Source organism: Tachyglossus aculeatus, chromosome 24 (assembly GCF_015852505.1).
Source record: "Tachyglossus aculeatus isolate mTacAcu1 chromosome 24, mTacAcu1.pri, whole genome shotgun sequence".
Classification (NCBI taxonomy): Eukaryota; Metazoa; Chordata; class Mammalia; order Monotremata; family Tachyglossidae; genus Tachyglossus; species Tachyglossus aculeatus.
Window position 1 is genome coordinate 11428978 of NC_052089.1, and position 25295 is coordinate 11454272.

Here is a 25295-nt window from a genome sequence, read left to right on the forward strand (position 1 = left end):
TCATCGCCATCTAATTAACACTTTTAATAATAGCTCCACCCAGTTTCATGCACACAATCACCCCTCTGCTGTCCTCACGTTATCGCACCCACTGCAACGTCCATAAAACATTCCTCTGGGGGGGAATGAAATCAAATCAGAAGATAACCCACAGCCCGAGAGGTATCATACAAATGAGTTTTATTCGGGATTAAAGGAGAGGGCGGAGGTATTTGTAAGTCCTTTATGTGTCTAGTTTGCTTTTCCAGGATTGTTCTACCCTGTCTTCCACTAAAAGAACCATGAAGGAAATGACATTTGTTCGACTAAGATGTTAAGGGGAGTGCAAGAATGCTGGTTTTAGGGGAGAGGGGCCGGGGACCCCTTCATCCTGCTTCCCACATTGAACTTGACCTAATTTCACTCCGCACTAACCCGGACCGTACGGCTGCCGAGCTCTTCATCGCTCTTTTCGGCTGGGAAGGCCACGCTCGCCTCTCCCTCTTTCTCGAATCCCTTCCTCTCCCCGACTCTCTTGTGGGATCTCGGCTTGGTCCTCAGCCCTTCTCTCTCCTTCCTCGCCTTCCCGCCTTCGGGTTCCTGAAAGAGAAGGAGCCGAAAGGAATTCCAAGAACTGGCAACGCTTGGGGTTTTATGGCAATAAAACAGCGTGGAGTGTTGCTGGACTTTGCTTCCTGTCGAGTCAGCCTGGCGTTATCTTACGTTTAGTTAATAATAACTTTGGTATTTATTAAGCGCTTACTAGGTGCCAGGCATTGCGTACCAAGTGCTGGGGTGAATGCAAGTAAATTGGGTTGGACACAGACCCTGCCCCTCCTGGTGCTCACAGTCTTCATCCCCATTTTGCAGATGAGGTAACTAAAGCACAGAGAAGTGAAGTGACTTCTCCAAGGCCGCACAGCAGACAAGCAGTGGAGCCGGGATTAGGGTAGCTCTGTTCCATTATTGGTTCCCCATCCATCTCCCCTCCATCTGATGTCTGAAGTTCCTCTTATCCTCAACAGGAGTCTATGACTCCTTTTTTGCCAGACAGGCGGTTCCCTACCCACAGTATCTGCGGGGAGAATCAATCAATCAATCAATCGTATTTATTGAGCGCTTACTGTGTGCAGAGCACTGTACTAAGCGCTTGGGAAGTACAAGGTGGCAACATATAGAGACAGTCCCTACCGAACAGTGGGCTCACAGTCTAAAAGGGGGAGACAGAGAACAAAACCAAACATCCTAACAAAATAAAATAAATAGAATAGATATGTACAAGTAAAATAAATAAATAAATAAATAGAGCAATAAATATGTACAAACATATATACATATATACAAGCATGACTTGTTCTATAGGTAGAAATGGAGGTGCCGTGAGATGAGAAGCACTGTGGGCTAATGAAGAGAGCAGGGCCTGGGACCTAAATTCTAATCCCTGCTCTGCCACCTGTTTGCTGTGTGACCCTGGGCAAGTCACTTCACTTCTCTGGGCCTCAGTTCCCTCATCTGTAAAATGGGGACTCAAGCCCACTCTTCTAGACTGTGAGCCCACTGTTGGGTCGGGACCGTCTCTGTATGTTGCCAGCTTGTACTTCCCAAGCGCTCAGTACAGTGCTCTGCACACAGTGAGCGCTCAATAAATACGATTGAATTATTGAATGAATGTGAGCCCCATGTGGGGACCTGGACTGCTTCCAAACCGATTACTTTGTAGCTACCCTAGCGCTTAGAACAGTGCGCAACACATAGTAAGAGCTTAAGAAATATCATTTAAAAAAAAAATAGGCCATTGGCCTAGGTACCCTCACTGTTTCCGTAGCAGAGCTAGGAAAGGAACCCCAGTTTCTTTTAATAATAATAATAATAATGGCATTTATTAAGCACTTACTATGTGCAAAGCACTGTTCTAAACGCTGGGGAGGTTACAAGGTGATCAGGTTGTCCCACATGGGGCTCACAATCTTTTTCTCCATTTTCCAGATGAGGTCACTGAGGCCCAGAGTAGTGAAGTGACTTGCCCAAAGTCACACAGCTGACAAGTGGCGGAGCTGGGATTTGAACCCATGACCTCTGACTCCAAAGCCCGGGCTCTTTCCACTGAGCCACGCTGCTTTTCACCTAAGCATTGGGCATCTGGTCCCCTCCTTTCCTTTCTGCAAGTGCAGTGTGGCGTAGTGGATGGAGCCCGGGCCTGGGAATCAGACGGACTTGGGTTCTAATTCCAGCTCCACCACTTGTCAGCTGTGTGACCTTGAGCAGATCATTTCACTTCTCCGGGCCTGTGAAATGGAGATTAAGATTGTGAGCTCCATTGGGACGGTGGCTGCGTCTAACCTGATCACCTTGCATCTACCTCAGCGCTTAGAACAGGGCTTGGTAATAATAATAATAATAATAATGGCATTTGTTAAGCGCTTACTATGTGCAAAGCACTGTTCTAAGCGCTGGCACATCGTAAGTACATAAATACCATAATTATTATTATTATTGTTAGAGCATTTAGAGTGATCATCATTCATTCTTTCAATCATATTTATTGAGCGCTTACTGTGTGCAGAGCACTGTACTAAGCGCTTGGGAAGTAGTAAGTTCCCTCTAGAAAATGAAACACCCACCATATCCCCGGGCTTTTTCTAACCTTACCGTTTCCCCAGAACCACCCCGGGACAAGACTGCGTCAGGCAGTGGGATTTATTGAGTGCTTACTGCGTGCACAGCACTCGCGCTAAGCGAGCGTGTACAGTGATTGTAAGCTCACTGCGGGCAGGGAACGTCACTACCAACAGCGTGGCTCAGCGGGAAGAGCCCGGGCTTGGGAGTCAGAGGTCATGGGTTCTAATCCAGGCTCCGCCAATTGTCAGCTGCGTGACCTTGGGCAAGTCACTTCACTTCTCTGTGCCTCAGTTACCTCATCTTCTGTAAAATGGGGATTAAAACCGTAAGCCCCCTGTGGGACAACCTGATCACCTTGTAACCTCTCCAGCGCTTAGAACAGTGCTTTGCACATAGTAAGCGCTTAATAAATGCTATCATTATCAATATTATTATTATTATTACAAATCGGCAACATATAGGGACGGTCCCTACCCAACAACGGGCTCACAGTCTAGAAGGGGGAGATGGACAACAAAATCGAGGCAGTTCCTTAAAAAGAATAGTTCAGGCTTTGGGGGGAGGAAAGGACCTTTTTCCGGAATCCTAAGGGATCCTAAGTGACTCTGCGAAAGGCCCTTGGAGGTTGTCAGCAACGGGCCGGCTCTGGGTGAAAAGAAGCAGCATTTCTTAGGTGGTTACACAGAAACGGCCCATGCCGCTTTGTTACCTACCAGAGAGACAGAGCGCTTGGCTCTAACGCAGAGCTGCCGCTCAGAGGACTCTGAAAATTCCTGGATGGAATAGGATCGCCCACCGTATCCTCGTGGCTCCTGGAACGAACCAGTCGGTGGACACGTTCTGCAGGCTTTTCCGGGACGGCGGCTCCGAAATTCCTGATCCTCCTGAGAGTGCCGTCGGAGCTGGCCAGAAGATGGGGTTCTGGAGGACCCCGGGAGCCTGGGTGTATGGAGGATGGAAAGCTGGGCCTGCCCCAAAATAAACACGTGGGTTCTGCGTCAGTACGAAAAGGGAACGATGCTAGCGGAGCTGAGCTAAACGACTTTTCCATCAGATGGCCAGGCCAACCCCAGGTCTGGGTTCCACTGCCAAGCTTGCCCAGCGGTGCGTGAACCGAGCTGGACAGTTAAAAACTGCCACTGCCCACTTCTCGGCCACTGGGTTGTGGACGTGTTCCGTAACCCTTACGTTGGGTGGTATTTCACTGCAAGAGTCTAGCTAATAAATTTTTGCCTTCCTGGGCAGCAACCAAGTTGCCAAGTCCTGAAGAGGACTCTGGGAGAACCGGATCGAATACCTTGTTTGGGCAGACATACGGCCAAGAGGCTGGGAATTGTTGCCTCAATTGGTTAGGGAGAGCCTCTTTTTTGATCATTGAAACCCGACTTTTAAATCCGGCAACCCTTGAGAAACAGCTTGGCCTAGTGGAAAGAGCATGGTCCTCCTTGCTCTGTCATTTGTCTGCTGTGTGACTTTGGGCAAATCATCATCATCATCAATCGTATTTATTGAGCGCTTACTGTGTGCAGAGCACTGTACTAAGCGCTTGGGAAGTACAAGTTGGCAACATATAGACAGTCCCTACCCAACAGTGGGCTCACAGTCTAAAAGGGGGAGACAGAGAACAAAACCAAACATACTAACAAAATAAAATAAATAGAATAGATATGTAGAAGTAAAATAAATAAATAAATAAATAGAGTAACAAATATGTACAAACATATATACATATATACAGGTGCTGTGGGGAAGGGAAGGAGGTAAGATGGGGGGGATGGAGAGGGGGACGAGAGGGAGAGGAAGGAAGGGGCTCAGTTTGGGAAGGCCTCCTGGAGGAGGTGAGCTCTCAGTAGGGCAAATCACTTCACTTCTCTAGGCCTCAGTTACCTCATCCATAAAATGGGGAATCAAGCTGAGCGCCTATGGGGGATAAGGAATGCTGCTTGGATATCCTGTTAACAACCATTCTTCTCTCATTTTCCACCCAGAAGAGTTCTGCGGTGAAAAGCAGCGCTTTGAAGTTGAAAGACCAACTGGGTTCTAGTACTTCAATGCAGGTGATCTTGCATTTGATTTTTGAATGTGTCCGGTTGGCAATGCTGATGAAATTGTCCCAGAAGCAGTTTCTGGTAGGTCAATCAATCAATCAATCATATTTATTGAGCGCTTACTGTGTGCAGAGCACTGTACTAAGCGCTGGGGAAGTACAAGTTGGCAACATATAGAGACGGTCCCGCTTTCCTAGCCATATCCTACCTGCAGTTTCTTTTGATGCGTGTCTCCTGGCTAGATTGCAAGTGCCTTGAGAGCAAGATTGCAATGACTTTATTGTACTCTTCCAAGCACTTAGCAGAGTGCTCTGCACCCAGTAAGTACTCAATAAATACCACCTATGGACGGGTAGATGACTGTCGAAGCTATTTCAAAACCTCAATACTGCCTTACTCTCTCTCTCTCTCTGCTTCTGTGGCAGCCCAAGAAGAGGTGGGAGGCCCAGAGGGAGGAAAAAGAAGGATCTTGATCCAAAGCCCAACAGAGGTGGTGGAAGAAGGGTTGAATCAGGCCTCAATCTGATCTTCTTCCTCCTCTGCACCTAGTGCAACTCACCACTTTCTCCTCCCCACCTCCCCCGTCCCAGTTCTGCTACTGTAAGTGAGAAACGGTACTGCTTAACTGGCCAAATGGTAGAGGATAAGGAGTTCAGTGTTTCCACCACCAACAGAAATTTCCCACTGGCTTAATGTACCACCTTTCTAGAGCCAAGAACCACAGTCGATGCGGAGCGGATTCCGGGCTTGTAATGTACCTTTAAGGGGTGGAGGCTAGAGAGCCTAGTAATGGATGATTGAGCCGGAGGGAAGAAGGCAAATGGACATTTCTTTTTCTTTTTTGGATCCTCTAAATTCATCAGTCCGGTGGTGAGCAAAGAAGGCAGTCTGAGGGGGTTTTATTTGACGACGCCTGATTCTCTTAACCTTTTACACCCTACTGTTCTCCATAAAGTTCACCTGGGCATTGAAGCCATATTTCTTTGTTTGCATCAAGATTACACATTTCAAGAACCCAGCCTGAGAATAGTTTTCCTTTGGGCTGGCCGATCCCTATCCCTTGAACTTTGTAACCGCCCCTTGTTCTTTTAGGCTTAATCCATTTCACTGATTTAACCTTGGGTCCCTAGGCTCATACAGCCTGGTAAATGTAGGTGTGGTTGTTAAACTGCCATGGACCATCTAACTACAGCATTCTTTCTTCTCTCTCCATAAGGGGCATACCATTTAAATCAATCAATAGAGTTTACTGAATGCCCACTGTGTGCAGAGCATTTATCAAGTGCTTGGAAGAATGTGTCTCTGTTGGTAGAAGTCATAATCCCTGCCCCTATGGAGTTTATAATCTAATGGCTTCAAATTGAGGTAGGGAAGGAAAAAATTGAAAATGACACTGAAAATTTGAGGGTCTTTTAGTTTCTTCTTCCAAGGAGTCGGCACATTTGATCCGATTTGTTCTCGCATTGTTGGAAGGCAAGAATTATCACCTCTGTTTTGAAGGTGGGGAATTGAGAAACCAACTGGCTGAGTTGCCCAAATTGAGGAACTTCGTGGTAGATGCAGGACTGGAATCCAAACTTTCTGACAGCCATTCCATACCCTTTTTATTAATTAATGAACCTTCTTTATGGTATTCTGATCCGTCTCTAAACAGATGATGACAACGGTAAGCGTAAAATGTATGGGTTTTTTTTTTAACGGTACTTTGAGCAGCAAAACCTCATTAATTAATTTAGAACAAAAAGGGAGGGAGAATCGTCTGAATGACTGAAATGTCTGAATTGTATATTTTTAAAGTGCAGTTTTACTTTTTTATGGTATTTGTTAAGCACTGAACTATGTGCCAGGCACTGTATTTAGCACTGGGGTATTCATTCAGTTGTATTTATTGAGCGCTTCCTGTGTGCACAGCACTGTACTAAGCGCTTGGGAAGTACAAGTTGGCAACATATAGAGACGGTCCCTACCCAACAGTGGCCTCACAGTCTAGAAGGGGGAGACAGAGAACCAAAGAAAACATATTAACAGAATAAAATAAATAGAATAAAAATGTACAAGTAAAATAAATAAATGAATAGAGTAATAAATACGTACAAACATATATACATATATATACATATATGCTGTGGGAAAGGGAAGGAGGTAAGGCGGGGGGCATGGAGAGGGGGAGGAGGGGGAGAGGAAGGAGGGGGCTCAGAAGCGGCTCCATCCATTTGGCAAAGCAAACATCATCATCATCATCATCCTCATCTTCCAGGCACAGCCAGTTTTAAAAAAAAGAGCTGGGGGAGATGTCTTGCCACAGAAAGCTCATGGTCTTAATCCCCATTTTACAGATGTGGTAAAATAAGGCACACACAGAGAAGTGATTTGCCCAAGGTCACCCAGCATATAAGTGGTGGAGCTGGTTTTAGGACACAGGTCTTTTTGATTCCCAGTTCTGTGCTCTATCCACTAGACAACACTGCTTCTCACTGTCTACTTCAGGACTGTGTCTCTGTTTTTCTGTGACGTGCCTGGAAGGTTTAGTTTCCAGGTGTCTTTACTGGCCTGCCTTTCTCTGGCTGTCTCAACTCAATTTACGGCAGCTTCTGGAGATTCACGGAATGCTCTTCTCTTTGCTGACTGCTCCAGGCTCCCGCGTATCTCTTGCTGGCTTGCAGATTTTCCGAGGCTTTGTAAACCACCTGCTACGATACAAACACTACTTTCTCTAATAGTGGAAAACAGAATTCCTTTTGGCAGCAAGGAAAGGGGTAAAAAAAAGGAAGCAAAGGCCCAAATGATCATGAATTCTATATTGATAAAGTATGTGGTAACGAGAGCTCACTGTGCATTGTATTCCATGGTTTTCCTTGGTTAACTTTTTAAAAACAAAGGCTCTCTGTGTTTTACATCCCCTCAGAAAATCCCAGACAATAAATACTTTAGTTAGCAAATGGCTAAAGTGGGATCTTCATTTGTGTCTGGTATTGCAGGGAGAGAATTCTGTGTATAGTCAAGACAGCCCAGGAATGTGTCGAACAGGACACCTATTATTGAGCATACAAGAATTTCATTTATCAATGGTCATATGCTTTAAGAAAAGCTGCAGCTGCTATGCCTGTGACCTGAACAGGATAAAATTATGTCTATTTAAAGTTTGCAAGGGGTACCAAAATTTGTTTGTTTTTTGGGGGGTGTTTTTTTGTTGTCAGAATCACTGGTCTTGGTTGTTAATTTCCATAGGCTCTGCCAACTTGTCTGCTGTGTGACCTTGGACAAGTCACGTCACTTCTCTGTGCTTCAGTTGCCTCATCAGTAAAATGGGGATTAAGACAGTGAGCCCCATTGGACTGTGTCCAACCTGATTAGCTGGTATCTAGTCCAGGGTTTAATACAGTGCCTGGCACAAAGAAAGAGCTTAACAAACACCATTGTAAAAAAATCCAGTCATTTATTGAGCACTTACTATGTGCGGAACACTTGGAAGAGTACAATGTAACCAAGTTGGTAGGCGTATTCCCTACCCACAATGAGCAATGCAGGGTGTGTGTGTGTGTTTGTGTGTTTTTGACGGACAGGGACAAGGGGATGGAAGGGATGACTAGGAGACTGCTGAGCTTCCTTTCAAATCTAGGAGTCTCTCCTTTTCCCTCCAGGAATATTTTTCCGTCCTCATGCTCAGCTCAGGATCGGACTCCACGAGCTAAATCCTGCATCGCTTGAACCTGCCAATCTGGGGGGGCGAAGGCCTATCAAGGAATGGAGTCCCATAATGAAAATGAGGAAGAACATGCCTTCAGCCTATCTTTCCTCCGCGAGAACTCAGAAGTGCTGAAGGATTGCAGGTAGATTAAATCCATTCCCGCTCTGGAAAACTGGACCAGGCCACCAGCATTAAAAACCACCAGAGGCAGAGGGTCTTCCTAACGTTTCCCCAGGGTCCTCTCTCAGGTGAGAACTTACCGGGGAGGGCAGAGAGGCCCTTCTGTCACTGAGGCTTTGGGAGCGGCATCTCCGATGGGCTCGCCCTTCTCGCTCATCCATCCAGCTGTGGCCCCAGAAGCTGCTCATCCATTTGGCGAAGCAAACATCATCGTCGTCCTCATGGTCCATGCTCATTCAGTTAAAAAAGGGGGGAGCCTTCTCACGAACCGACGAGAGCAATGGTCGCCCACGGGCCACCCTCACCCAACTAAAGGGCAAAGCGGTGTCCTGGCCAAACGGAGCCTGTTAATCTGATCAGAGAGAGAGAGAGAGAGAGCGCGCAATATTGATAAAATAACCATATGCTCCATCAGACAGCTTCAGGAAATGTCTATTTATATGCCAGTCCTCTACAGCTATCCATCCCAGGATAGCTCATGCCACGCTGTTAGAGGGCGGCTACCCTGAGTTGCCTAGTTTAGCATGAACTTTGCAGATCTGTGCATCTCTAGCTGTCGATAACGGTGGAGGGCTGCCCTCCGTGACATGCCTGCAAGGCCCAGGGAACATTTTGAAACGGGGCCACTTTGGAAAGACAGCGGTGGACATATTCACGGTGGTCTGAGAGACCCAGCCGTAAAAGGCGGTCACCAGGCACCAGGAAAAGATACCCAATGCTGCTCTCCCTCCTGAGAGTGAAAGGGAAAGGATGCTGTCTAATGCAAAACTGAATTCTGATAAACAGCAGTCAGGTTTAAAGGTTAAAGGAGAATCTGACCTGGGGCCCAGGGGTGGAAGGCAGAGTTCCTCTTTTTGAAAATTGTAGCGAGGTTGACACAAAGGAGTTGACAGAGGGTCTGAAGGCTTAAAGCACGAAACTGCGGAAGAATTAGCAGGATAACAGATGTAGTGAAGGGTGATCTGCCGTTCTCTTTCTCTACCAAGGGCGGCTCAAGAAGAAATGAGCTTAAATTGCAGTGTGAGGAATTTAGATGAAGCATAAGGAAGGAGGTCGTGGTAGTGAGGCTGGTTAAGCCTCAGAGTGGATTATTAAGAAAAATGCTTTTTGGGAGAGCTTTAAAAAGCAAGACATTGTAGATTCTTATGTCAGAGCTAGATTAGGTGTAGAGGTGGGTGTGGAAATGGTTGATTTTGTTTGTTTGTTTTTTAAGGTCCTTTCCAGCCTGGTGAATCTATCTGAAGATCGACCTTATTCATCCATTTAAAGAGTTTGGCACCCTGCAAACCCAAACAATCACTAACACTGGTCAAGGTCAAATCTAGGATGAATCTAATGACAGCGCAAAACTGGGGGGTGGGATGGGGTCATGTTTCAAATTCTTATTCTATTTCTTGCTTGCTCTCAACCCAATTTCTTTTTCACAGGATCTAACTCCCTTAGGGTCTGTGGGCTTGTATGGATTTGTGAGAGAGCAGTAATCTTTCCTGTACCACAATAGTGAATCTGGAACTGCTGAACTGTTCTGAATTCTGAGTGAATATTTCCATGCGTTTTTTTTTCTACCCATCACTGTTGAGAGAGTCAGGGTTTGTATCAAAGCTCGGAAAAACGCTAGGTTCAATCACGACGTCAAGAAGAATTTTGTCTCCTGTGGTAAAGAATCTTGTTATTTAGGGAAGGTAGCTTTGTTTTTGAAAACCGGTCTTTGACCTCTTTTTGTTCTGTTTCTTTTCAAAATGGTTCAAAGAAATTAGGAACTTGTGATGAAACTACAGCTGGCGGTTCATGTAAATTTATGATGTAAATTCATCAGACACACTGAGGGCAGATGGGAGAACATTCAGGAATGGGTCAGCTTGGCCCAGGGACAGGAATAGACCATCCCACTGGATTACATTTCAACTCAATTTCATGTTTAGCTCCATGGAAGAGGTACATATTGCACTTTAAAGCATTTAGATCTGCTTTAATCCACTGTCATCGGAGGTCGGCTCTCTCTTTTAAGTACCGCAAAGAGCCAAGGGTTTGCAATTGAAGCCCGAGATGAAGGGCTCCAACGGCATTGATCAATTAAACTGGAATCACATTGAAATAGATTCAGTGAATGTTCCTTTCTGCTGTCTCATTATCCTATTATGGGAAATGGGAAAATGGACTACTCCAGGGGCAAATCACCTCCCGCCCCCCGCAAAAAAGGAGATGATAAAAAAGAAAGAGTAAAGAACGAGCTAACTGTCCCAGGGAGGCTAAAAAATAAAAATTAGCCAGCCAGTAAGGACCGGATCATCATCATCATCATCAATCGTATTTATTGAGCGCTTACTGTGTGCAGAGCACTGAACTAAGCGCTTGGGAAGTACAAATTGGCAACATATAGAGACAGTCCCTACCCAACAGTGGGCTCACAGTCTAAAAGGGGGAAAAGGGGGAAAGGGATCCAGTCCCTGTCCTCAAAGAGTTTGAAGCCAAATGGGGAAGACAAAATCAAAATCGAAATCAATGCAAACCTACAGACATGAATAAAGATGCCTAAAACATAAAGCTATATTTCAATCCATCAGTGATATTTATTGAGCGCTCTGTGCAGAGCAGTGAACTGAGCACTTGGGAGAGTACACAGGGTTGGCAGACACGGTCCCTGCCCACAAGGAGCTTTCAGTCTACAGCTGATATAGATAGTTGTCCTTTGTATTTGAAAAAGAAGGCTCTGAGGTGAGGGGTTAGACCCAATCAATCAATCAATCCTATTTATTGAGCGCTTACTGTGTGCAGAGCACTGTACCCAAGCGGGAATTTCCGTCCCGAGCACACCTTGCAGACACCGAGACAGTCTCCTGTGTTGTCATGATCACCGTTTTCCGCCCCTGGTGCTGTTTTCTGCTCAAAAAAGTGGGTCGGTCTGGGAAAATGAACTCCCAGTTAATTAATTCGCTGGGATGCGGCACCGATTGAAGCATTTTTCCTGTTCTACTTGCTTTCAGCTCCCTATTTTTCAGAAGTTTGGGTAGCCTGCTGTCATCTGGAGGAGCAGCGTGGCTCAGTGTCAAGAGCCCGGGCTTTGGAGTCAGAGGTCATGGGTTCAAATCCCGGCTCCGCCAACTGTCAGCTGTGTGACTTTGGGCAAGTCACCTCACTTCTCTGTGCCTCAGTGACCTCATCTGGAAAATGGGGATGAAGGCTGTGAGCCCCGCGTGGGACAACCTGATCACCTTGTCACCTCCCCAGCGCTTAGAACAGTGCCGTGCACATAGTAAGCGCTTAATAAATGCCATTATTATTATTATTATTATTCAAATCCCGGCTCTGCCAACTGTCAGCTATGTGACTTTGGACAAGTCACCTCACTTCTCTGTGCCTCAGTGACCTCATCTGGAAAATGGGGATTAAGACTGTGAGCCCCGCGTGGGACAACCTGATCACCTTGTCACCTCCCCAGCGCTTAGAACAGTGCCTTGCGCATCAATCAATCAATCAACCGTATTTATTGAGCGCTTACAGTGTGCAGAGCACTGTACTAAGCGCTTGGGAAGTACAGGTTGGCAACATCTAGAGACAGTCCCTACCCAACAGTGGGCTCACAGTCTAGAAGGGGGAGACAGACAGACAACAAAACCAAACATATTAACAAAATAAAATAAATAAATAAATAAAATAAATAGTAGTAAGCGCTTAATAAATGCCATCATTATTATTATTATCCGTTCTCCTCACGCGTCCTACCCAGTGCAGCGGTGTTGAGGAGAGCGTAGCTTCAATGCCGGGAGATTGACTTGGCTTCGGGATTTGGTCGTTGGTGACCCCTGATGTTACCACCTGCATATATGTATATGTGTTTGTACATATTTATTACTCTATTTATTTATTTTACTTGTACATATCTATTCTATTTATTTTATTTTGTTAGTATGTTTGGTTTTGTTGTCTGTCTCCCCCTTCTAGACTGGGAGCCCACTGTTGGGTAGGGACCGTCTCTCTATGTTGCCAACTTGTACTTCCCAAGCGCTTAGTCCAGTGCTCTGCACACAGTAAGCCCTCAATAAATACTATTGAATGAATGAATGTTTATTCTATTTATTTTATTTTGTTAATATGTTTTGTTTTGTTGTCTGTCTCCCCCTTCTAGACTGGGAGCCCGCTGTTGGGTCGGGACCGTCTCTAGATGTTGCCAACTTGGACTTCCCAAGTGCTTAGTATAGTGCTCTGCCCACAGTAAGCGCTCAATAAATATGATTGAGTGAATGAATGAATATTTATTCTATTTATTTTATTAATATGCTTTGTTTTGTTGTCTGTCTCCCCCTTCTAGACTGGGAGCCCGTTGTTGAGTAGGGACCGTCTCTTTATGTTGCCGACTTGTACTTCCCAAGTGCTTAGTACAGTGCTCTGCCCACAGTAAGCGCTCAATAAATACGATTGAATGAATGAATATTTATTCTATTTATTTTATTTTGTTAATATGTTTTGTTTTGTTGTCTGTCTCCCCCTTCTAGACTGGGAGCCCGCTGTTGGGTAGGGACCGTCTCTCTATGTTGCCGACTTGTACTTCCCAAGCGCTTAGTATAGTGCTGTGCACACAGTAAGCGCTCAATAAATACAATTGAATGAATGAATGAATGAACTTGTACTTCCCAAGCGCTTAGTACAGTGCTCCGCCCACAGTAGCGCTCACTAAATACGACTGAATGAATGAATAAATGAACTTGTACTTCCCAAGCTCTTAGTACAGTGCCCCGCCCAGTCAGCGCTCACTAAATACGATTGAATGAATGAACTTGTCCTTCCCAAGCGCTTAGTACAGTGCTCTGCCCACAGTCAGCGCTTAATACGATTGAATGAATGAACTTGTCCTTCCCAAGCGCTTAGTATAGTGCCCTGCCCACAGTCAGCGCTCACTAAATACGATTGAATGAATGCCCTTGTACTTCCCAAGTGCTTAGTACAGTGCTCCGCCCACAGTCAGCGCTTAATAAATACGATTGAATGAATGAATGAACTTGTACTTCTCAAGCGCTTAGTACAGTGCCCTGCCCACAGTCAGCGCTCACTAAATACGATTGAATGAATGAATGAACTTGTACTTCCCAAGCGCTTAGTACAGTGCCCTGCCCACAGTCAGTGCTCACTAAATACGATTGAATGAATGAACTTGTACTTCCCAAGCGCTTAGTACAGTGCTCCACCCACAGTCAGCGCTTAATAAACACGAATGAATGAACTTGTCCTTCCCAAGCGCTTACTACAGTGCTCCGCCCACAGTCAGCGCTTAATACGATTGAATGAACTTGTACTTTCCAAGCGCTTAGTACAGTGCTCCGCCCACAGTCAGCGCTTAATAAATACGAATGAATGAATGAACTTGTACTTCCCAAGCGCTTAGTACAGTGCTCTGCTCAGTCAGCGCTTAATACGATTGAATGAGATGAACTTGTCCTTCCCAAGCGATTAGCACAGTGCCCTGCCCACAGTTAGCGCTCACTAAATACGATTGAATGAATGCCCTTATACTTCCCAAGTGCTTAGTACAGTGCTCCGCCCACAGTCAGCGCTTAATAAATACGATTGAATGAATGAATGAACTTGTACTTCTCAAGCGCTTAGTACAGTGTTCTGCCCACAGTCAGCGCTTAATAAATACGATTGAATGAATGAATGAACTTGTACTTCCCAAGCGCTTAGTACAGTGCTCCGCCCACAGTCATTGCTTAATAAATACGAATGAATGAATGAATGAACGAACTTGTCCTTCCCAAGCGCTTAGTACAGTGCTCTGCTCAGTCAGCGCTTAATACGATTGAATGAATGAACTTGTACTTCCCAAGCGCTTAGTACAGTGCTCCGCCCACAGTCAGCGCTCAATAAATACGATTGAATGAATGAATGAACTTGTGCTTCCCAAGCGCTCAGTACAGTGCCCTGCCCAGTCAGCGCTTAATACGATTGAATGAATGAATGAATGAACTTGTACTTCCCAAGCGCTTAGTACAGTGTTTTGCCCAGTCAGCGCTTAATACGATTGAATGAATGAATGAACTTGTACTTCCCAAGCGCTCAGTACAGTGCGCCGCGCACAGTCAGCACTCAATAAATACGATTGGATGAATGAATGAATGAACTTGTCCTTCCCAAGCGCTTAGTACAGTGCCCTGCCCACAGTCAGCGCTCACTAAATACGATTGAATGAATGAACTTGTCCTTCCCAAGCGCTTAGTACAGTGCCCTGCCCAGTCAGCGCTCACTAAATACGATTGAATGAATGAATGAACTTGTCCTTCCCAAGCGCTTAGTACAGTGCTCTGCTCAGTCAGCGCTTAATACGATTGAATGAATGAACTTGTACTTCCCAAGCGCTCAGTACAGTGCACCGCCCACAGTCAGCACTCAATAAATACGATTGGATGAATGAATGAATGAACTTGTCCTTCCCAAGCGCTTAGTACAGTGCCCTGCCCACAGTCAGCGCTCACTAAATACGATTGAATGAATGAACTTGTCCTTCCCAAGCGCTTAGTACAGTGCCCCGCCCACAGTCAGCGCTTAATAAATGCGATTAATGAATGAATGAATGAACGGTCGTCCGCCCTCATAAGCGAGGCCCCGCCCACCGCTCTGCGCACGCGCCGGGGGAGGGCGTGACGTCACCCAGCGGGCCGGCCGCGGCCGTCCAATCGGGAGCCGGCCTTCTCCTCCGGCAGCCAATGACGTTGCTTGGCGCGCGCGCGCGCCCCCCCCTCCCCGCGCGGGGCGGGTGACCGCGCTCCCTCCCCCGGAAGGGGCCCGCGCGCGCCCGGGGACCGGAAGCGCCCCCTCCCGTCGTGCCCCGCGCTTCCGGCGGCGTCGGTCCTGAGGCGGGCGGCATGGCGGCGTCGAAGGCGGCGGAGGCGGGCGCGCCGGGCGGGCTGCCCCGCTGGCAGCTGGCCGTGGCGGTGGGGGCCCCGCTGCTGCTGGGCGCGGGCGCCGTGTACCTGTGGAGCCGCAGCCGGCGGCGGCCAAGGCGGCCAACGCGGCGGGGGGCGGACGGCGCCCAGCGGCCCGGAGAGCGGAAGACCCCCGAGGGCCGGGACAGCCCCGCCGCCCCCAACGCCCGAGGACAAGACCCCGAGGAGCGCCCCGACGACACGGTCTGCGGGGGCGCATGCGCGGGGGCGCGCGCCCTGGCCGGGGGCGTGGGGGGGGGGGGAGAGGCTCGTGCGCAGGCGCACACGCGCGCGCCCCCCAGGGCGGTCGTCTCGTGCGCGTCTCCTGCGCATGCGCGCGCCGCGAGGCTCGACGGCAGCCGTTCAACTTTTTTTTTTTTTTAACGGCATTTGTTAAGCGCCTACTACGCGCCCCGCGCTGTTGTAAGCGCCTCAGAGGTGTCAAGGCGACCAGGCGGTCCCACGGGGGGCTCTCAGGCGTCATCCCCATTTTGCAGATGAGGGAACTGAGGCACAGGTTAATAATAATAATATTTATTAAGCGTTTATTACGCGCCACGCGCTGTTGTGAGCGCCTCGGAGGTGTCAAGGCGACCAGGCGGTCCCACGGGGGGCTCACAGGCTTCATCCCCATTTTGCAGGTGAGGGAACTGAGGCACAGAATAATAATAATAATAGTTATTAAGCGTTTATTACGCGCCACGCACTGTTGTAAGCGCCTCGGAGGTGTCAAGGCGACCAGGCGGTCCCACGGGGGGCTCACAGGCTTCATCCCCATTTTGCGGATGAGGGAACTGAGGCCCAATCATAATAATAATGTTTATTAAGCGCTTACTATGTTCCACGTACTGTTGTAAGCGCCTCGGAGGTGTCAAGGCGACCAGGTGGTCCCACGGGGGGCTCCCAGGCTTCATCCCCATTTTGCGGATGAGGGAACTGAGGCACAGAATAATAATAATAATATTTATTAAGCGTTTATTATGTGCCACGCACTGTTGTAAGCGCCTCGGGGGTGTCAAGGCGATCAGGTGGTTTCACGGGGGGCTCACAGGCTTCATCCCCATTTTGTGGATGAAGGAACTGAGGCACAGAATAATAATAATAATAATACGTATTAAGCGTTTATTATGTGCCACGCGCTGTTGTAAGCGCCTCGGAGGTGTCAAGGTGACCAGGCGGTCCCACGGGGGGCTCTCAGGCGTCATCCCCATTTTGCGGATGAGGGAACTGAGGCACAGAATAATAATAATAATATTTTTAAGCGTTTATTACATGCCACACGCTGTTGTAAGCGCCTCGGAGGTGTCAAGGCGATCAGGTGGCTTCACGGGGGGCTCACAGGCTTCATCCCCATTTTGCAGGTGAGGGAACTGAGGCACAGGTTAATAATAATAATATTTATTAATAGTTTATTACGCGCCACGCGCTGTTGTAAGCGCCTCGGAGGTGTCAAGGCGATCAGGTGGTCTCACGGGGGGCTCACAGGCTTCATCCCCATTTTGCAGGTGAGGGAACTGAGGCACAGAGAATAATAATAATGTTTACTAAGCGCTTAGTATACGAGTAATGGCATTTATTAAGCGCTTACTATGTGCCACGCGCTGTTGTAAGCGCCTCGGAGGCGTCAAGGCGACATCCCCATTTTGCGGATGAGGGAACTGAGGCACAGAACAATAATAATAATATTTGTTAAGCGTTTATTATGCGCCACGCGCTGTTGTAAGCGCCTCGGAGGCGTCAAGGCGACCAGGTGGTCTCACGGGGGGCTCACAGGCTTCATCCCCATTTTGCAGGTGAGGGAACTGAGGCACAGAGAATAGTAATAATAATAATGCTTATTAAGCGCTTAGTATACTAATAATGGCATTTATTAAGCGCTTACTACGTGCCACGCGCTGTTGTAAGCGCCTCGGAGGTGTCAAGGCGACCAGGTGGTCCCACGGGGGGCTCACAGGCTTCATCCCCATTTTGCGGATGAGGGAACTGAGGCACAGAGTAATAATAATAATATTTATTAAGCGTTTATTATGTGCCACGCGCTGTTGTAAGCGCCTCGGGGGTGTCAGGGCGATCAGGTGGTTTCACGGGGGGCTCTCAGGAGTCACCCCATTTTGCGGATGAGGGAACTGAGGCCCAATCATAATAATAATAATGTTTATTAAGCGCTTACTATGTTCCACGTACTGTTGTAAGCGCCTCGGAGGTGTCAAGGCGACCAGGTGGTCCCACGGGGGGCTCTCAGGCGTCATCCCCATTTTGCAGATGAGGGAACTGAGGCACAGGTTAATAATAATAATATTTATTAATAGTTTATTACGCGCCACGCGCTGTTGTAAGCGCCTCGGAGGTGTCAAGGCGATCAGGTGGTCTCACGGGGGGCTCACAGGCTTCATCCCCATTTTGCAGGTGAGGGAACTGAGGCACAGAGAATAATAATAATGTTTACTAAGCGCTTAGTATACGAGTAATGGCATTTATTAAGCGCTTACTATGTGCCACGCGCTGTTGTAAGCGCCTCGGAGGCGTCAAGGCGACATCCCCATTTTGCGGATGAGGGAACTGAGGCACAGAACAATAATAATAATATTTGTTAAGCGTTTATTATGCGCCACGCGCTGTTGTAAGCGCCTCGGAAGCGTCAAGGCGACCAGGTGGTCTCACGGGGGGCTCACAGGCTTCATCCCCATTTTGCAGGTGAGGGAACTGAGGCACAGAGAATAATAATAATAATAATAATGCTTATTAAGCGCTTAGTATACTAATAATGGCATTTATTAAGCGCTTACTACGTGCCACGCACTGTTGTAAGCGCCTCAGAGGTGTCAAGGCGACCAGGTGGTCCCACGGGGGGCTCACAGGCTTCATCCCCATTTTGCGGATGAGGGAACTGAGGCACAGAGTAATAATAATAATATTTATTAAGCGTTTATTATGTGCCACGCGCTGTTGTAAGCGCCTCGGGGGTGCCAGGGCGATCAGGTGGTTTCACGGGGGGCTCTCAGGAGTCACCCCATTTTGCGGATGAGGGAACTGAGGCCCAATCATAATAATAATAATGTTTATTAAGCGCTTACTATGTGCCACGCGCTGTTGTAAGCGCCTTGGAGGTGTCAAGGCGACCAGGCGGTCCCACGGGGGGCTCTCAGGCGTCATCCCCATTTTGCGGATGAGGGAACTGAGGCACAGAATAATAATAATAATAATTTTTATTAACGGTTTATTACGTGCCACGCACTGTTGTCAGCGCCTCGGGGGTGTCAAGGCGATCAGGTGGTTTCACGGGGGGCTCACAGGCTTCATCCCCATTTTGCAGGTGAGGGAACTGAGGCACAGGGAATAATAATGTTAAGCGCTTAGTATAGTAATAATGGCATTTATTAAGAGCTTACTATGTGCCACGCACTGTTGTAAGCGCCTCAGAGGTGTCAAGGCGACATCCCCATTTTGCGGATGAGGGAACTGAGGCACAGAATAATTAATAATATTTAGTAAGCGTTTATTACGCGCCACGCACTGTTGTAAGCGCCTCGGAGGTGTCAAGGTGACTAGGTGGTTTCACGGGGGGCTCACAGGCTTCATCCCCATTTTGCAGATGAGGGAACTGAGGCACAGAGAATAATAATAATAATAGTTATTAAGCGCTTAGCATACTAATAATGGCATTTATTAAGTGCTTAGTATGTGCCACGCGCTGTTGTAAGTGCCTCGGAGGTTTCAAGGCGACCAGGCGGTCCCACGGGGGGCTCTCAGGCTTCATCCCCATTTTGTGGATGAGGGAACTGAGGCACAGGATAATAATAATAATATTTATTAAGCGTTTATTATGTGCCACTCGCTGTTGTAAGCGCCTCGGAGGTGTCAAGGCGATCAGGTGGTTTCACGGAGGGCTCACAGGCTTCATCCCCATTTTGTGGATGAGGGAACTGAGGCACAGGATAATAATAATAATATTTATTAAGCGTTTATTACGCGCCACGCACTGTTGTAAGCGCCTCGGAGGTGTCAAGGCGACCAGGTGATCCCACGGGGGGCTCTCAGGCTTCATCCCCATTTTGCGGATGAGGGAACTGAGGCACAGGGTAATAATAATAATATTTATTAAGCGTTTATTACGCGCCACACTGTTGTAAGCGCCTCGGAGGTGTCAAGGCGATCAGGTGGTTTCACGGGGGGCTCACAGGCTTCATCCCCATTTTGTGGATGAGGGAACTGAGGCACAGAGAATAATAACAATAATGATGTTTATTAAGCGCTTAGTATACTAATAATGACATTTATTAAGCGCTTCCTATGTGCCACGTGCTGTTGTAAGCGCCTCGGAGGTGTCAAGGCGACATCCCCATTTTGTGGATGAGGGAACTGAGGCACAGAATAATAATAATAATATTTATTTAGTGTTTATTATGTGCCATGCACTGTTGTAAGTGCCTCGGAGGTGTCAAGGCGATCAGGTGGTCCCACGGGGGGCTCTCAGTCTTCATCCCCATTTTGCGGATGAGGGAACTGAGGCACAGAATAATAATAGTAATATTTATTAAGCGTTTATTACGTGCCACGCACTGCTGTAAGCACCTCGGGGGTGTCAAGGCGACCAGGTGGTTTCACGGGGGGCTCTCAGGCTTCATCCCCATTTTGCGAATGAGGGAACTGAGGCACAGAGAATAATAATAACGTTTATTAAGCGTTTAGTATACTAATAATGGCATTTATTAAGCGCTTACTGTGTGCCACGTGCTGTTGTAAGCGCCTCGGAGGCGTCAAGGCGACATCCCCATTTTGCGGATGAGGGAACTGAGGCACAGGTTAATAATAATAATATTTATTAAGCGTTTATTATGCGCCAAGCGCTGTTGTGATGCCAATTTGTACTTCCCAAGCGCTTAGTACAGTGCTCTGCACATAGTAAGCGCTCAATAAATACGATTGATTGATTGATTCATTGTTGTAAGCGCCTCGGAGGTGTCAAGGCGACCAGGTGGTTTCACGGGGGCTCTCAGGCTTCATCCCCATTTTGCAGGTGAGAGAACTGAGGCGCAGAGAATAATAATGATAATAATGCTTATTAAGCGCTTAGTATACTAATAATGGCATTTATTAAGCGCTTACTATGTGCCACGCGCTGTTGTAAGCGCCTCGGAGGTGTCAAGGCGACATCCCCATTTTGCGGATGAGGGAACTGAGGCACAGAATAATAATAATAATATTAAGCGTTTATTACGCGCCACGCGCTGTTGTAAGCGCCTCGGAGGTGTCAAGGCGATCAGGTGGTCCCACGGGGGGCTCACAGGCTTCATCCCCATTTTGCGGATGAGGGAACTGAGGCACAGAGAATAATAATAATGTTTATTAAGCGTTTATTACGCGCCACACGCTGTTGTAAGCGCCTCGGAGGTGTCATGGCGATCAGGTGGTTCCACGGGGGGCTCTCAGGCTTCAACCCCATTTTGCGGATGAGGGAACTGAGGCACAGGATAATAATAATATTTATTAAGCGTTTAGTATGTGCCACACGCTGTTGTAAGCGCCTGGGAGGTGTCAAGGCGATCAGGTGGTTTCACGTGGGGCTCACAGGCTTCATCCCCATTTTGCGGATGAGGGAACTGAGGCCCAGAAAATCATAATAATAGTAATGTTTATTAAGTGCTTACTATGTTCCACGTACTGTTGTAAGCGCCTTGGAGGTGTCAAGGCGATCAGGTGGTCCCACGGGGGGCTCACAGGTTTCATCCCCATTTTGCAGATGAGGGAACTGAGGCACAGAGAATAATAATAATGTTTATTAAGCGTTTATTACATGCCACGCGCTGTTTTAAGCGCCTGGGAGGTGTCATGGCGATCAGGTGGTTCCACGGGGGGCTCACAGGTGTCATCCCATTTTGCAGATGAGGGAACTGAGGCACAGAATAATAATAATAATATTTATTAAGCGTTTATTACGCGCCACGTGCTGTTGTAAGTGCCTCGGAGGTGTCAAGGCGACCAGGTGGTCCCACGGGGGGCTCTCAGGCTTCATCCCCATTTTGCAGATGAGGGAACTGACGCACAGAATAGTAATAATAATATTTATTAAGCGTTTATTATGTGCCACGCACTCTTGTAAACGCCTCGGAGGTGTCAAGGCGATCAGGTGGTCCCACGGCGCGCTTACGGTCTTCATCCCCCTTTTGCAGATGAGGGAACTGAGGCACAGGATAATAATAATGTTTCTTAAGCGTTTATTACGCGCCACGTGCTGTTGTAAGCGCCTCGGAGGTGTCAGGGCGACCAGGTGGTCTCATGGGGGGCTCCCAGGCTTCATCCCCATTTTGCGGATGAGGGAACTGAGGCACAGAACAATAATAATAATAATAATATTTATTAAGTGTTTATTACGCGCCACGCACTGTTGTAAGCGCCTCGGAGGTGTCAAGGCGACCAGGTGGTCCCACGGGGGGGTCTCAGGCTTCATCCCCGTTTTGCGGATGAGGGAACTGAGGCACAGAGAATAATAATAATAATATTTATTAAGCGTTTATTACTTGCCACGCACTGTTGTAAGCGCCTCGGGGGTGTCAAGGCAATCAGGTGGTCCCATGGGGGGCTCTCAGGCTTCATCCCCATTTTGCGGATGAGGGAACTGAGGCCCAGAAATTCATAATAGTAATAATGTTTATTAAGCGCTTAGTATGTGCCACGCACTGTTGTAAGCGCCTCGGAGGTGTCAAGGCGATCAGGTGGTCTCACGGGGGGCCCACAGGCTTCATCCCCATTTTTCAGATGAGGTCACTGAGGCACAGAGAATAATAATAATAATATTTAGTAAGTGTTTATTATGTGCCACGCACTGTTGTAAGCACTAAGGAGGTTATAATAATAACAATCATAGTGATGGTATTAAGCGCTTACTATGTGCCACGCACTGTTGTAAGCGCCTGGGAGGTGTCAAGGCGGTCAGTTGGTCCCACCGGGGGCTCACAGGCTTCATCCCCATTTTGCGGATGAGGGAACTGAGGCACAGAGAATAATAATTATTATTATTATTAAGCGCTTACTATGTGCCACGGCACTGTTCTAAGCGCTGGGGAGGTTGCAGTAATAATAAATGATAGGAAGCACTCAATAAATATGATTGATTCTCATTCTTTGGGAAGTTCATCTGCTACCACTTCTATGCAGCCGACTTCCAAATCTACTTGGCTAGCCCCAATCCCTGTCCTCTGCAATGTTACATTTTTCCATCCCATGGAGCTTCTCCGAAGAGATGCTCCGCGTGTGCCTCAACCTCGAGTTTTCTGTCCAGAAGTGAATTCCTCATCTTCCCTTCCCTCTCCTCCACCAACCTTCCCATTTTCCGTGTGTCTCAACTCCATAATCAGGACATTCTCTTCGACTTCTCACTCAGCGCTCGCACTCAGTCCGTCATCCCCGTACCCTCCATCCAGACGGCCATCACCGTGGTCTTGGAGCTTGTCATATCGTGGCTCGACTGCAACCAGCCAATTTTTTTATGGTATTTGTTAAGCATTTACTACGTGCGATGCACTTTATTAAGCGCCGGGACCGGTGCAAGCTTATCGGGTTGGACACAGCCCATGTCCCACAATAGTCTAAATCCCCATTTTACAGATGAGATAACTGAGGCACAGAAAAGTTAAGTGACTTGTCCAGGGTCCCACAGCAGACAAGTGGCAGAGCCAGAATGAGAACCTAGGCCCTTTGCCTCTCGTGCTCTATTCACTAGGCCATACCGCTTCTGTATTTATTGAGTGCTTACTTTGCAGACCACTGTATTAAGTGCTTAAGACACGTTCTTGTTGATGTTTGTCTCGCCCCCCACTCCCAGGCTGTAAGGTCCTTGTGGACCACAAACAGTAAGTGCTCCAGAAATATGATTGAATTAATGAATGAATGGGGTTAATAAAAGTTGCGAGTGCAAGAGTGAAGCAGAAAGGAGAGGGAGTAGGGGAGATGAGGGCTTTTGGAGGAGACGTGGTTTTTAATAGGCTGTTGGATACGAAGGCGTAGGGAGTTCCAGACCAGAGGAAGGATACGAACAAGGGGTTAGGGGCGAGAGAGGAGAAATCAAGGCACAGCGGGTAGGTTGGTGTTAGAGGAGCAAAGTGCATGTGCTCCATCGTAGCAGGAAATCAGTGAGGTCAGCTCGGAGAGGACAAGGTGATTGAGTGCTTTAAAGCCGATGGTGAGAAATTTCTGTTTGATGCAGAGGTGGATGGACAACCACTGGAGGTTCTCGGGGAGTGGGGTGACACGGACAGGTCCCTTTTTTAGAGAAACGATGTGGGCAGCCGTCTCCAGTCGCTCTCCTCTCTAGTCCCTCCTTCACTCTGCTGCTCAGGATATCTTTCTTATCTGTCCTAACTGCAAGCCTCCTCCTCCTCCTCCTTAAAACCCTTCCCCTCCGTGTCAAGCAGAAGCTCCTGTCCGTTGTCTTTAAAGTTCGTAAGCAGCTCTCTCCCTCCCATGCATTCTTTCTTGTCTCACCGAGCCCCAGCTCACAAGGTTTGTTCCTGTCAAGTTAAACCTGCTCTGCTGTGCCCCTCCACTCTGGCTCTCCCGCCTTCGACATCTCACGCACAGCCTGTTCCGTGCTGGGTCTGCCTCTGCCCTGTCCTTTCTCATTGACCCACCACCTCGTAGGCAGACCACGGCTCTCCCCGTCTTCAAAGCCCACAGCTCCTTCAGGAGGTCTTCCTAGATTACCTTGTAATCTCACCCCTTCAGCCCTTCCGCACCGCCTAATCATTTGGTGATTCCCAGCCCCCAAACCCATAGGTGTTAATGTAATATTCATCCTGGGTCTCCAAAGGCGGGGAGTCACCAGACCAGAATTTTAATGAATTCCGCTTCATTCCTGATTTTTCTGACTCTCTCCAGTTTACACTCTTTGCCCATCCTTTGACTATCTCACCGTAAGAGCCTCCCGGCCCCAACTCCCATCCATTCTGACCTCAGCTTCCCGCACCTCATTCCTTCTCCCTGGGATCTGCCAGACCACAGCTCTCCCTCTCTTCCAAGCCATCAAAAATCCCACCTCCCCCAGGAAGCCTTCCCCGAGTCATTCACAGCACCTCCATCATGTCAACCCCAACCTCCACCCTTATCCCTTAGGTGTTTTTATTCCTGTCCTCAGCCCTAATAATCAAAATAATATTTATGGTATGAAGTGTGTGCTGTGTGCCAGGCACTGTACTAAGCGCTAGGGTGGATGCCATCAAATCGAGTTGGACACGGTCCCTGTGTCACTTGGGGCTCACAGTCTTGATCCCCCTTTTACAGATGAGAGAACTGAGGCACAGAGAAGTGAAATGACTTGACTAAAGTCACGCAGCAGACAAGTGGCGGAACAGGGATTAGAACCCATGGCCTTTTGACGCCCAGGCCCCTGCTCTATCAACTACGCATATATGCTTATAGACAACCATATTTTGTTTTGTAGGTTCAATTATTTATTGAGCTATTTCATCTGGATATATTTGCACTGCAAGGATTATTCTTCCTGCCCCTGACATTTTAAATGCTCTGGTGTGTCTGCACTTGTGTATGAACTCCTGGTGGGCACAGATTGTGAGTTTTATTTGTGTTTATTCTTTCAGGTGCTTAGTGTAAGAGCATGGCACTCAGTGAATATCACCGATTATATCAGTGCACGTTGTACCACTAAGCAGAAGGGATTGCCCTGGGTCGCCTAACTTGCCGAAAGTTATAGTTACCTCCTTGTGCCTTTGGGACTTAAGTGAAGTGAGTAAAAATGATCCAGTTAGCTAATCAAAGTGATCCAAAACTAGACCTTACGGAATTTTGTAGTTGGGTCAAGCTCAATTTGATGCTTGCTTCATGTTAGATTTACTCTCAGAGTGTGGCAAA

General features: G+C 47.7%; 2 protein-coding genes across 3 annotated transcripts in view; one reads left to right on the top strand and one right to left on the bottom strand.

Annotated features, from left to right (window-relative positions):
- Window positions 1-163: 163 nt before the first annotated feature.
- LNP1 (leukemia NUP98 fusion partner 1) lies at window positions 164-15573 on the bottom strand. The gene is made up of 4 exons (XM_038766101.1): window positions 15480-15573; window positions 8595-8866; window positions 3312-3566; window positions 164-579 (listed from the first exon to the last, which is right to left on the bottom strand). Exons 2-4 carry the CDS (start codon window positions 8748-8750, stop codon window positions 400-402), a joined length of 591 nt encoding a protein of 196 aa, XP_038622029.1. The 5' UTR covers window positions 8751-8866; window positions 15480-15573; the 3' UTR covers window positions 164-399.
- TOMM70 (translocase of outer mitochondrial membrane 70) overlaps window positions 15353-25295 on the top strand; it is a 34177-nt gene continuing 24234 nt past the window's right edge. For both annotated transcript variants that reach the window (XR_005456146.1, XM_038766100.1), the window contains exon 1: window positions 15353-15635. Coding sequence is in view for 1 of the 2 variants with exons in the window: in XM_038766100.1 (XP_038622028.1) it covers window positions 15372-15635 (264 nt within the window). In the remaining variant the exon portion in view is untranslated. The remainder of the gene's footprint in view (window positions 15636-25295) is intronic.